Source organism: Papio anubis, chromosome X, assembly GCF_008728515.1.
Source record: "Papio anubis isolate 15944 chromosome X, Panubis1.0, whole genome shotgun sequence".
NCBI classification, from domain to species: domain Eukaryota; kingdom Metazoa; phylum Chordata; class Mammalia; order Primates; family Cercopithecidae; genus Papio; species Papio anubis.
In genome coordinates this window covers 52429225-52441756 of record NC_044996.1, presented here as the reverse complement: position 1 = coordinate 52441756, position 12532 = coordinate 52429225, and the positions used below count along the sequence as shown (strand labels likewise).

The 12532-nt window shown below is 42.0% G+C and overlaps 1 protein-coding gene across 4 annotated transcripts in view; it reads right to left on the bottom strand.

The window, feature by feature from the left end:
- Positions 1 to 12532, bottom strand: part of PCDH19 (protocadherin 19) — a 114276-nt gene that overhangs the window by 98881 nt on the left and 2863 nt on the right. For 2 of the 4 annotated variants that reach the window (XM_017954249.3, XM_017954250.3), the window contains exons 2-3: positions 10259 to 10399; positions 9254 to 9581 (exon numbers count right to left, since the gene is read on the bottom strand). In XM_017954249.3, coding sequence (XP_017809738.1) covers positions 9254 to 9581; positions 10259 to 10399 — 469 coding nt within the window. The remainder of the gene's footprint in view (positions 1 to 9253; positions 9582 to 10258; positions 10400 to 12532) is intronic. The other 2 variants (XM_009197915.4, XM_009197916.4) reach the window with 1 other exon arrangement.

The following is a 12532-nucleotide window of genomic DNA, read 5'->3' as shown; positions in this document are numbered from 1 at the left end:
AGACTCCCTCAAGCCAAGAGAATTAAAGAAGAGGAAAGCTTGATACAGAATTGTGCCCAAAAGAAACAAAAAGAGAAAGCAAGCCTCAGAAAATAATTTCTAATAAATTGAAAATATGCACTATAAAGTATTCTTAAGCTGAGTTGTATGCACAGCAATGATTATTCGGCTGCTTCCTACTCACCGAGTTCTCAATTAAAAAGAGTCTCTGAGATATCTATCCTTGAGCTATATCAAATTGGGGTGTCATGGTCTCACATTTGGGGGATCACAGCCTGCTGTGACTAAGCTTATGAGCATTTCCTCAGGGAGACAACCAGCAGAATGTCAAAGAGTTGGGAAGGGGGCTCTGAGGACCTAATATCATAGACATGTGTACAGTCAGCCCAGCCAGTAAAGGCTCCATCATCACAGAGGCAAAAAAGTGAATGAGAGAAGCAGATAATGTTCATTTTATTCCCTCCCGCTTCTTTCTCTCTCTCCTTTCCCCCCTCCCTCTCCCACATATACATACACACACACACACACACACACACACACACACACACACACACACTCTCTCCCCTGAAGAGGGATCTGGCCTTTGGATTGAACTTTTCTTCCTGTCAGCTTACACAGGGAATCCATTTTGCTCAGAAGAGCAAACTATACAATCTGAGAAGAGGTGCCCTTCATGCTCTGGAAATCAGATTTGGGAGCGAAAATAATCCAGAAGGCAGAGACCGCCAAGGCCAGTGCTGGTGGCAGTGAGGGAGAGCAGCTTGCCACAGAACAGCGGCCAGATGGGGCCCAGTGGGAGAAACTGAAAACTGGCCACCCTGGCACTCAGAGACTTAATGGAGCATCAGAAGACTATGCACATCAAGGCAGTGCTTAAGCATCTGACATTAAGAAGCCGCAGTGCAGCCAGGCGTGGTGGCTCAAGCCTATAATCCCAGCACTTTGGGAGGCAGAGGCGGGTGGATCACCTGAGGTCAGGAGTTCGAGACCAGCCTGGCCAACACGGTGAAACTCTGTCTCTACTAAAAATACAAAAAAAAAAAAAAAAAAAAAAAATTAGCCGGGCATGGTGGTGCATGCCTGTAATCCCAGCTATTCAGAAGGCTGAGGCAGCAGAATCGCTTGAACCCAGGAGGCGGAGGTTGCAGTGAGCCGAGATCACACCACTGCACTCCAGCCTGGGTGACAGAGCGAGACTCCGTCTCGATAACAACAACAAAAAGAAGCCGTGGTGCTAGCCCATGAACAGAGCTCAAGGAGAACAGAGATTTGACACCAAGCTTCCTGCCTGCTTCAGTCCCAAAGGGTCTGCTCAAAATTCTGTAGGCAGTTGGTCCTAACATGTGTCTGTCAATTTGTCTATCTCACTCTCATTCTCATTTTTCCCCCATTCTGAAAAGTGATTTTTCTCCCTCCCCAAATACTGAATTTAAAGGAAAGTCTAAGAGAGCTCTTTCATTTTCCAAAGTAATTCCCAGGCTCTACCCAATACAGGAAATCCTCACTGACTTGGGGAGCTTTCGGAATCTGAGACGGCAAAGAGGAAGCCATCTCTTTTCAGGAACAAGCTCTAGAGGTGAAGACAAAAAACAAAACAAAACAACAACAACAAAAAAAACATTCGTGATGGGCTTCTGTCCTTTGAGTCAAGGGTTTACAAACAGTGGAGAGAAAAGGATGGGAAGGTGGCAGCTGTCATATTTTATTTCATTTTTTAAGAATCTGGAGCAAATATTAAATGCTAATACTTGTTAAATTTCAATGGCTCGTACCCATCTTTTCTGGACACTATATTTTAAATATTACATAGTTGCAAGTTGTTTAATTAAGTAAAATTCAAACAGGAAGGCTAACCAGTGAGGATTCAAGGGCCAGATTTCAATCAAGGGAAAAATGAATTGGCCCACCTTTCAAAGGTTTTGTAAATCTTGTCAATTTGAGGAATCTAATTTTAAGCAAACAAGATATGTGAAAATCCAGACTTACAAAAGAAATCAGTTAGGAGTTGATTATTCACATTATATAAGGACTCTTCTTTATGAAAGGATCCACCACAGGCTTTCTTTAAATACAGAATTCCACTGCTGTGATTAGCATGGGGTCTAATTTACAAAACAAACACTCTTAGGCTGACCAGCTTTTCAGGAACACAGCTACCATTGAAAGCATACCCGCAGGTCCTCCTGGAGAGTCCTGTCAGGTTTTTCATTAAGTGACAGAAAACGCTTGGAAGCTGCACCAGAGGAACTACTATGAAGCAAAATGGAGGCTTGTTTGGCTGCAAATGTTGTGTGCCTGGGTAAGTCATTTGCCTTTTCTATTTTCATCACTGTAGAGTGGAAACACTGGTCCATTCTGACAGCTCTTCTAGAAATGCTGTGGAGCTGTGTGGTCCTAACCAATATGCCTAATGATAACAAGTAAGGTTTCTGCATAGGAGCTCAAGCTCCCGGAGTTGGCGGAGTTGCTGTCCCCACAGCTGCAGGAATTTTCTTCATCATTCCCCTAGGGGGCACAGGGAGGTGCTAGCAGCCTGGGTACACCGACCAGAAGCTGAGTGACCCCACTATGCAGCCCACACAAAAACCACTCTAACTACACAGCAGCCAAATAGGAAATGTAACTTGAAGAGCATTTCCCTCTGCAAACAACTGATCCTCTGGGATTTTCACTTCAAGCCTCTCAATTGTTCGAAGTAAATGAGGCTCACATCAAAGGCCAGCCAGTCACACATCAAGAAATCAAGCTTCTTCTCCGTGGGGGAAAATGGCTGCTCCAGAGCCAGCCTCCCACCTCTCACACACAGGCCTCTTGTAAAAACGACTTTATTTACCCACATCTGAGACACTCGATTCAACCAAGCTTGGCCTCCCCTAAATCCTGGAAGCTGAGGTACACATGCAGAGGGGTCAACATCTGAAACTTGAAGCAGACGCCTAAAAGCCACAGCACTGCCACAGCTGAAAGACTCCAGCTTTGCCAGGAGGTGACTTCATCCTTTTTTAGTTCCCTAATTCCTGACTAGCAATCCCCTAAACCCTTAGCTTCTGCCCTGGGCACAATAAGCTCAAGCCACAGCACAGGCTGGGGCAAGGTTAGGGAGAGAGAGGTCTGCAGCTCGCCCCACCTTGTAAGTCTGACTGACAATCAGAGAAAAAACCAGGTGGAGCCACCTGGACCCAAAACAAGTGGTCCTCTGATAAGGCGAATTCCAAAGCCTTAGGGCCCTCTCTGGAAAATGTCCTGCCTCCAGCCCCTTAGGGAGAAAAAATCTCAGGATCATTAGCAAGAGCTCTGGCTGAGCTCAACTTTAGCGAAGGTGTACGGGGAGAGAGGTGATCTCTAAGGTAACCAGCTAATTGCCAATAAGGAATGATAATAATAAATTAGCAGATACTAATGTAAACTAACTCAGTTCTGCAGTTCTGTGGCAGTTGCATGGAGACAACAGAGGAACAGTTTATTCTGGAACACATCTTGCAAGCCCATCCCCGCTGGGAAACTGGCTGTCTCAGCTAGAGGTGAAACACGCCAATAAGATACAATGTAGGCAATGGGTGGCCCTAGAATGACTGCTGGTAGAAATGGAGTCCTTGATTTTTGAAGAAAACTGAAATGAGAATGCTTGAAAAGATGTGGGCTGAGTTGTTTTTCATTGCTTTCTCCTGCAGGGTTATTTTGACCCTTAGGGATAGGACTTAAACGATTATAAGACCCCGCTGTAATAAGGAAACAAACAAGATGTGCACTAAAGGGTTTGTTGGTTTGTTTTAATTAGAGGTGATGCTTTGTGTCATTTCCATGCTATCCAAACCAGTCTTATTATACCTATTATTTTTTAGCGCTTTCTGAATCTACTACCTGATAGGTTTGTGGCTGTCTAATTTAGCCCAGAATTTCATTTAAGTCACTGCAAATCTCTAACTTTAAAACTCTGTTTTAGGAACTAAAGTGTACTGGACTATTTGTTTTAAAAGCCTAACTAATGTTTTATTTTCATTATTTCCACTAAGATGACCAGGCATTCAGACTTTTTGTAGGATAATTGGAAGCATTCAATTTGGCTACCACACACATTCTTGTTCTGCAAACTCTTCCACGGCTACTACATCGCTACTTATGAAGACTGTTGCATGAGTGACTATAGCAGAGCATGCACACACAACCCTTAGATGCCTCATATCAAAGAAACTACAGTTTCCTGATGAAAGGTAGAAAATAGAATTCATGATTGAGATTGAAACCAAAATTTAAATCCCTACGTAACTATGACTGTAATTCTCTAAGTTTTTACCTCCTATCACTCCGTTAGAACTGTCAGCTCAGAAACATTCAACATCAGAAAACTAAAATTTAAAAATACTGCACAAAAGACACTGGGTGTTTGGGCCATTTCACCCCTCCTGGAAGCAGGAAGAAGTCTCACCCAAGTCTCCATTTCCAGTACAAGCAATGAGTTGCATTTTTTTCCTCCAATAATGACTGGACCCAGGTGACAAAAATGGTAATGCAGCAACGCTGTTGTACAAAGGAATAACACTTTCCAGCATCCAGAGGCACCAGTAGGCATGTCTCCATTCCATAAGACTGGAAGAAAAAGTATTTGCCATACTAAGGAGCCTCTCAAAAAACTTGGACTATTTTTAGAAAGATCTTAGCAAACTGATAAACCTACTATTTTTCTTCTCCATTTTCCTTCTTTTTCAACCTCCTTTCCTCTCTCTTCACTCTTTTCTACTCCCTCATACACACACACACACACACACACACACACACACACCCCGTCTAATTCATTCACATATACACTAAGTCTATGAGTAAAATAAACCAGGATACCAAGGAATGCAAACCTCGCCTTTCAGTTTAAAATATGTAAAAGATACCTGACATCACTAATTCTACAAAAGTCTTCAGTAAACAGCAAAGGCATCCTCCACTTTGCCCCTCAAATTTGTGTACAAAAACCACAAAATCCACACAGCTGATTTCCCAGCCAACATCAGAGGACAAGTAAATAATGATATACAATTCTACACAAGATTATCTCTGCAATACTGTAAACTGAGTTCCAATTCTTGACTAATGTTCTATTCCCTTTACCTTGTCTACCTAACCGCATTCAAAGTCGTATTTCTATTAGCTTCTAGAGCCAACAATGTTCAGATGTGGCTAGGTTTGGACACTGATACAAGAGCTATCTTCCATTCAGCACTAAATTTTGAGGGTTCAATGGCAAACCTACATAAAATGTAAGGCTGCCATGAAAGGAAGAGAAAGGAGTTCTTAGGAGTCTACAAAGCGACAGGTGATCAGAAACTATCTTGTACTGCTTGCCAGTGAAATCATTGTGGGTGAGCTTAGCTCCCCAACTAGACTGTGAACTCTCTGAGGGCAGAATTTACGTCTTGAACTTATTTGGAATCTCCATGGTCCCTGCCACACAGCTGAGCACATAGTAGATACTCCAACAATGCTTACTGACTTGATCTAATGCCATGGTGACAAATTTCAAAGTGTGATAGAGTACAGCTAGCATACAACAGGTCTGAGTGGACTCGTCTATAATCCCTTTGAGAGTAAGCCCTGTAACTGGATCTACAGCTCATAAAGGGAATGGGTTTGACACAGGTAATCCAACAGAGGAACCTACTAGGTAGTGCCCTTTTGTCCCAACCTGGAGAGTAAGAATGTAACATGTGCTCAGGAATAGGATGTTATTCTGAATTGAAATTACCTGTTTACTTGTCTTTCTGTAAGCTCCCTGGGGTCAAGAAACAAGTGTTTTATTATTTTTGATCCTCAGGAAATAGTACATTATCTGGCACATTCTAAATGTATAATAACTGGTAATGGGATAAATTAATGAACAAATGAAAGAATTATTTAATGAAATAATATAAAGAACAATGTAAGTAACATAATATGATTTAATAGAGAAATTTCTATAGAATCTTATATTTGCCACATCATAGCACTTATCATTCTGTGCTATAATTGCTTAATAAACGTTGCTTTCTTGAATGGATTAATTAATTAGGGAAATATAAAGATAATGTAAGAAATATATCAAGATGTTATTATCCTAGCAATGGAGAATATCCCATTGCACCTTATATTAGCATTTATTACTCTATATTGCAAATCACCTATTTACTTGATTGTCTCTCACGTTAGAATGTGCATTTCTTGTCTTTTTCATCTCTCTAATGCCAAAGCCTGGAGCAGTGCCTTACAAAGAGTAGGCTCAACAAATATCAGTTGAATGAATGAATCAATCATCCCTGCTCTTCTATAGATTTCATTGAACCTAAGTATTCCACCAAGTCCAGTGGCCTTTGGTATAAAAGAAAATGAGAAGTGCCATTTTCCCTATGCAGGGCATTGTGACTGATTCAAGTTAAATGGCCTGGTATATATTTGGCTGTAAGTGGGCCTCTCTCCTTTCTGAATGGGTTTGCCAGTTGAATTCTCCAGGAGGGACTAAATATTAGAAATACACACAGCCTCACTATGTCTAGTACACACTGTCTTGGCCCTGACCAGCTGTACACACCAAAACTGTGTAATTTTGTTAACCAAGGAAAAGCATCTGGCTTTGTGAGTCAGAGACAGGATCAGAACTGAGATTTTAAATGGCTTTTCTAAATAATTGAAGCAATATTTTGTTTCATTCAGCCCATGGAAGAATCCCAGAAATGATACTAAGTCTTAGGTAAACCAAGCAGATGTAGTCATATGTTTTCTGTCCTCTCCATCTATTTCATAGACACCAGAACTCACATTTATCTAGTACCTTGGAATGATTGCTTAAGTGATCACCAAGTCCTCCGGATTCAACTCTTTTGTCCATCTCCACAAGTAACAGTGCTGTTACTTGTGAACAACTGAACCCACAACTTTGGCATCTTTCACCTCTACTGTTTAAATGATCAATATGAATAGTATGGCCATAACACTTTGTAGGACTTACCTGTATAGAAGCAGCCTAAATTCCTCTTTGGTTACAAGTGCCTAGGGAGACACAATCAGTAGTGCAAGCCATTGTAACACTGATTCTCCAACTGTCTGATGAAGAGGTCTACTCTTTTGGGGACATCAATGAGTTGGACCTCCTACACTACACAAGTCATCTTGGAAAAACTTTGCATGACAGGTATGCCCGTTTTGTAGATAAAGAAAGAGTCTTAGGTTCCACAGCAAGCAGTGATCCCTGGCTTCAAAATCATGATCAATCTGATTCCCCTACACACCACTACCTCTCACTTTCTATTGCTGAGCTATTGGTGATCCACAAGTAGTCTTCCAAGTAGTCTACGGTCTAGGCCTTAGTAGTATTCACTAACATTGATAATTATAACTAAGTTTACCTAGCACAATATTGGACTTTCGAAAAAAATCCTTATTTATAGAGTTATAAATAGAAAATATTGGTGCTTTTGTTGCTGGCAGAATACCATCAGTTACTCATCAAAAGCACTGGTGTTCGGCCCCATTAATTCTGATGAGAATTATTGTTCAGGAACTAGAAGAAGCAATCAATGTAAGTGGTCCTAAGACCCCTTATCCTACAAAATTGACACAAATACTATGAGGCCATTTTATGTATGCATCATAGCCTGGGTATGTCAGGTTGAATTACTTTTAAGGCAGGAAGGTGTCACTGAAATCACATTTGCCAGGGAATATGGAGTCCTTCAGTCTGGTCCTCCCTCTCTTGATGACCAGCTTTGTGAGTCTGAGTAAGTCTCTTAGCATCTCTGGACCTCTGTTTCATCATCTACTGAAGGGCAACCTATCAAGATACCTGATTGTGAGGATCAAACAAAACAATGTTTGGGAAGGTGCTTTGAAAGATGTGAAAGAGATCTCCAAGTGTGCAGTATTCTTTTCACTGGTAGCTTGGAAGAGGACATATGCCTTCCAGGGCATCAAATTTCTAACCAAAGAGGGACTTAAGCAATTCATGGAAAAATGAAATCAACTTAAGAAATGTTATTTATAGCCTTCCACCCAGCTACCCACCAGCCATCATCCATATACCACTCTACTGCCCTGAAATATTTCAATAGCCAGCAAACATCTGACCACATCACATTTTTAAAAATATTTCTACTTAAGCCCAGCACGGTGGTAATCCCAGCACTTTGGGAGGCCAAGGCAGGCCGATCACCTGTGGTCAGGAGTTTGAGACCAGCCTCACCAACACGGAGAAACCCTGTCTCTACTAAAAATACAAAATTAGCCAGGCGTGATGGCGCATGCCTGTAATCCCAGCTACTTGGGAGGCTGGGGCAGGAGAATTGCTTGAAGCTGGGAGGCAGAGGTTGCGGTGAGCCAACATTGCACCATTGCACTCTAGCCTGGGCAACGAGAGAAACTCTATCTCAAAAAAAAAAAAAAAAAAAAATCTACTTAAAATCATTCATTCCTAGTGAAGAGAAACAGAGCTAACTCGAATGCATAGATAATTCTTATTCTCTTTTTTTTTTTTCGTTGTTAGAGACGAGGTCTCACTATATTGCCCAGGCTGGCAAGCCGATCTGGAATTCCGGGCTCAAGGGATTCTCCTGCCTCGGCCTCCCAAAGTACTGGGATTACAGGTGAGAGCCACTGCAACCAGTCAACTAATTCTTAAATTTTCAGCAATAATGACAGTTTCAATCTTCTCAACCATCAAATGTTACCACTAGAACTGCTAAGAAATGGCAAAGTGGCTTTTTAATTTTTTGCTTTGCCTCCTTTTAACCAGTCCATCCATATCTCACCAAAATGCTAGAGAACAGTGATGTGACGAAAGAAAAAGCAAATGGGGGCTTTAGGAGGCTGAATCACTCTCACACTGGAAAACTGGTCCCAGGGCATTAGAGGGTTTCATCCATTTTCAACACTACTTGATGACTCTTTCTAAGCCACTTTACTGGCATACTGGTACTGCTGGCTGTCAAGCATGCTATATTTGCAACAGGTGGAGCAAACTTGAGTTATGCCAGGATATCACACAGTGATTTCAAGGGTTCAGACTCTTTGAGTTGCCAATTCCAACACCCACACCTACACAAAGGCCCAGTATGTTGGGTTACCATTTGCTCCAAGAAGCACTGGTAGCAAACCCTTAGTATGAAAATAGGCATAAGCAGAAAAATTCCCCCCACCCCTGCCAGAGGATGTGCCAGCACAGCAGCTTATGGTATCCAGCAAGCAGCTAAAGAAGGAGGTCTGGGAGAACCTCACAGAGCCACTTAGCTGCACTCACCTCAGGCAGAGGCACACCGTTGATAATCAGGTCAGGCTGCTGGGGCCCCTGGCTGTTGAAAGAGTGATGGTAGATGTGGTTAGCACTGGTGTTGCGGGTATTCTGGTTCTCCACATTCAGGAAAGTGCTCTCAGAGCGGCGGCAGCCCAGAGGCAGCGTCTGCTGGTGGTAGTCAAAATAGTTGAGGGACGAGGTCAGGGAAGAGCAACTGACAACGTTCATCTTGTCTGTCTCCTCCACATCCCGGGGTACCAGGCGGATGTCATTCTTACTGATTTTTTTCTTCTTGCTTGATTTCTTTTGATGCCCATAGGAGTACTCAGCAATTCTATGTGACAGAAAAGGCAGCATGAATCACTAACACCCTCCCAAACCATGCACTGATTAATAAACATTAAGCACCCCAGAGGGTTGCACCCCATTTCTGCTCCAGCTCCTTATTCTGGCGCATTACATCATCGGGTTTCTCCCTGTGCTTTTTACATGGGAAAACAAGCTGAGGGCCATAAACTTTTCATATTAAACATAGTAACCTCCCACCAATCCCCCTAAAAAAGTTTCTATACTTTGGATTTGGAATTTTTCATTGTGAGTGGCCTGTGAGCACGGGTGTGGGGACAGGGAAAGTTGAGCCTATGGGAGAGAAAGCATGAAAATGCTCAAATCTGGAGCTTCCCTGGAACCAAAAGGAACTCCTAGGTGAAATACAAAGCAAGTCACCAAAGAGGAGATAGAGGAAGATAAAAAATACCCGCCTCCCCCCCTCCCCGCTTGCCAGTTCCTCCAGGCATTTGCCATGTGGCACACGCCCTCAGTCGGCTTCCTCTATGACTCACTTGATCAGTTTTGGACTGGGGTAGGAGATCAGACCCCATTCTTTCACGTCTCCTCCACACCCTCCTCCCTGCCCTAGCCCAGTTCCCTTTTACTCTCCCCCCGACCCCCTCCTCTCCTAGAAAAATCTAATAGCCAAACCCATTTAAATGAGGGGAAATGCCTTTTTACCTCTTTCCCCTTAGGCTCACTTTCTCCTCTGTCTTTTTGTCTTGCTCCTCGCTAATGGGAGAAACTGAGATGCAATGCAGACACTTGCTGTTTTGTCCTTTTATAAAACAGCCGAGGAGACAAGTGATGGTTAAACAATTACTGCAAAGGAATTTAAAGGTTAGTGCATTCAGCATCCTTCTCCATTCAGGTGTACCTACAAGCAGCTGTGCTGCAACTGGAACATAAAGAGCTCAATTTAATTAACACTGACACAGACCCAGCAACGTGCACCAAAGACACCAAGCATTAAGAGACTTATCAAAAGAAATACATTTAAATGTAGCCAGATTCTCAAAGTCATTTGTTACTTTGCACATAATGATGCAGTTTATTTTTTGGAAATTCGATTTCTGGGTAATAATCAGCAAAACAATAGGGTTAATAAATAATACGGGTTGATCTTTACAAGGGAAAGACTGTGCCTTATTTTCACTCGACAAAGCTAATTGTCTGAATACAAAAAGGGAGCCCAATTCAAGCAGCAATTGCAGATCATCTCGCAAGTCTCATAAATGAATGCATTTCAGGAAGAGGTTCTGCAGAGGCTTAGCAAAAGAAACCTCTGCCTAATCACATGGAAAGACACACTCCTGAACTTTAGGTCTCTAAAAAGTCTGAGCAGATAGGGAGACTGCACATCTACAGAGGCAAAATCTTGCTCTGTCCCCAGGATCTACCTAGAGCTAAGCAATTGAGTTCCCCTCACCCCTTCGCTCTGTGCTCAGGCAGATTTGCAGTGATGGCAAACTGGTACTACTGGGGTTTGGGAGCAGATAAAATCCCCAAAACCCTAGTACTAAGGTTGATTTTCTATTCTAATCTGTTTACAGAATCAATGGGAAATTTTAATCATTTTGTTTACCCAAGATGAGTAAGTTTGGCAACGCCCCATCAAATTATTCAGCTGAAGCATTCATTGTGCAGCCCTTTCTGTATTGACCAATTATTTAATTATACTGTACTTCATTAATCCCAAACCATCACAGGAAACAGAGTGCTTCACAAAATACACATTTGGGTGAAGTTGGAGAGCACTGAGATTTACTCTTTTTTTTCAATATTTGGATGCTCTCCTCCTGTTTAATCATCTCCTTGGCAAGTTCTCAGAAAGGGCTCTCACTTCTACTCATACACCACCAAGAGGTGGCAAAGCCTTCAAGATCTTTATTTCAAGCTAATTTCTTTTTCATCAAGGAAAGCATCTTATGCATTTACTTCTATGCTGAGAAAATGGCTTTAAAAGAGTCCTCTCCATAATTATCTCCATATAAATAAAATTTTATTGACCCCACATTTTTCTCCTATAAAAATCGCCACTAGCAGTCACAGGTTTGAAAGGTAAGAGCAATACTAATTTCCATTTCTCCCATCTGAAATGACTTGGTGCTGAAGGAAAGAAAAGTCATGGCCATTTCACTAGTAACAGGATTAAAGCATTTATGAGGCATTGCAGCTGCTCTTTTATGGCACCTGATTGATATTCATGTGTGGTTAGCATTTGTCTACTAACTTGTGTAACGCAGAGAATAGTAAAAGGGAAACAATAATTGCATGGCTGTTACATATTCAGGGGGCTCTGATTCACAGAAGTGTGCATTTCAGACGGTGTCAAATACAAACTGAACCAGAGGAACATATTTTGACTGATTAACATGCAGACACAAATGGCACAAAAGACACACTGATGTGTAGGTGTGTGGAAAGCACACACACACCTTGGTTGTAAATAGCAGCATCATTCATTTTCAGCAAACTAAAGAAACAACTTTTTTCAACTGTTTCGATGAGACACTGCTGGAAAAAAAAATGTCATGTATTATTCTAAATTGGATTCTAGGATTTTAGAAATGCTTAGACTTATGTGCTCTATCCAAATGTAAGAAAGGGGTTCAGTAAGACCTTCTAATGTGCTTATCAGGAAATCTTTTTTAAAAATACTGTGCTTCCACATTCCTTTTTTTCCCTTCTCCTCCCCCTTCTATCCCTCTCTCCCCCCTCACATACACACACACACACACACACACACACATCCTGCACATACTTCAAGAGAAACTGTAACACAATAGCCCACAGTGACATCCACTGGTAGCAACCAGATCTTAATGCCACAACACAGCCTCACATTAGAGGAAAGCATCATCAACGCTAGAAGATTGCTATTTTTACTGAAACATCTGGATGCAAAGTCTTGTTCCTCATTGGGATGTTTGGTCTCCACACTACCAACCAGAT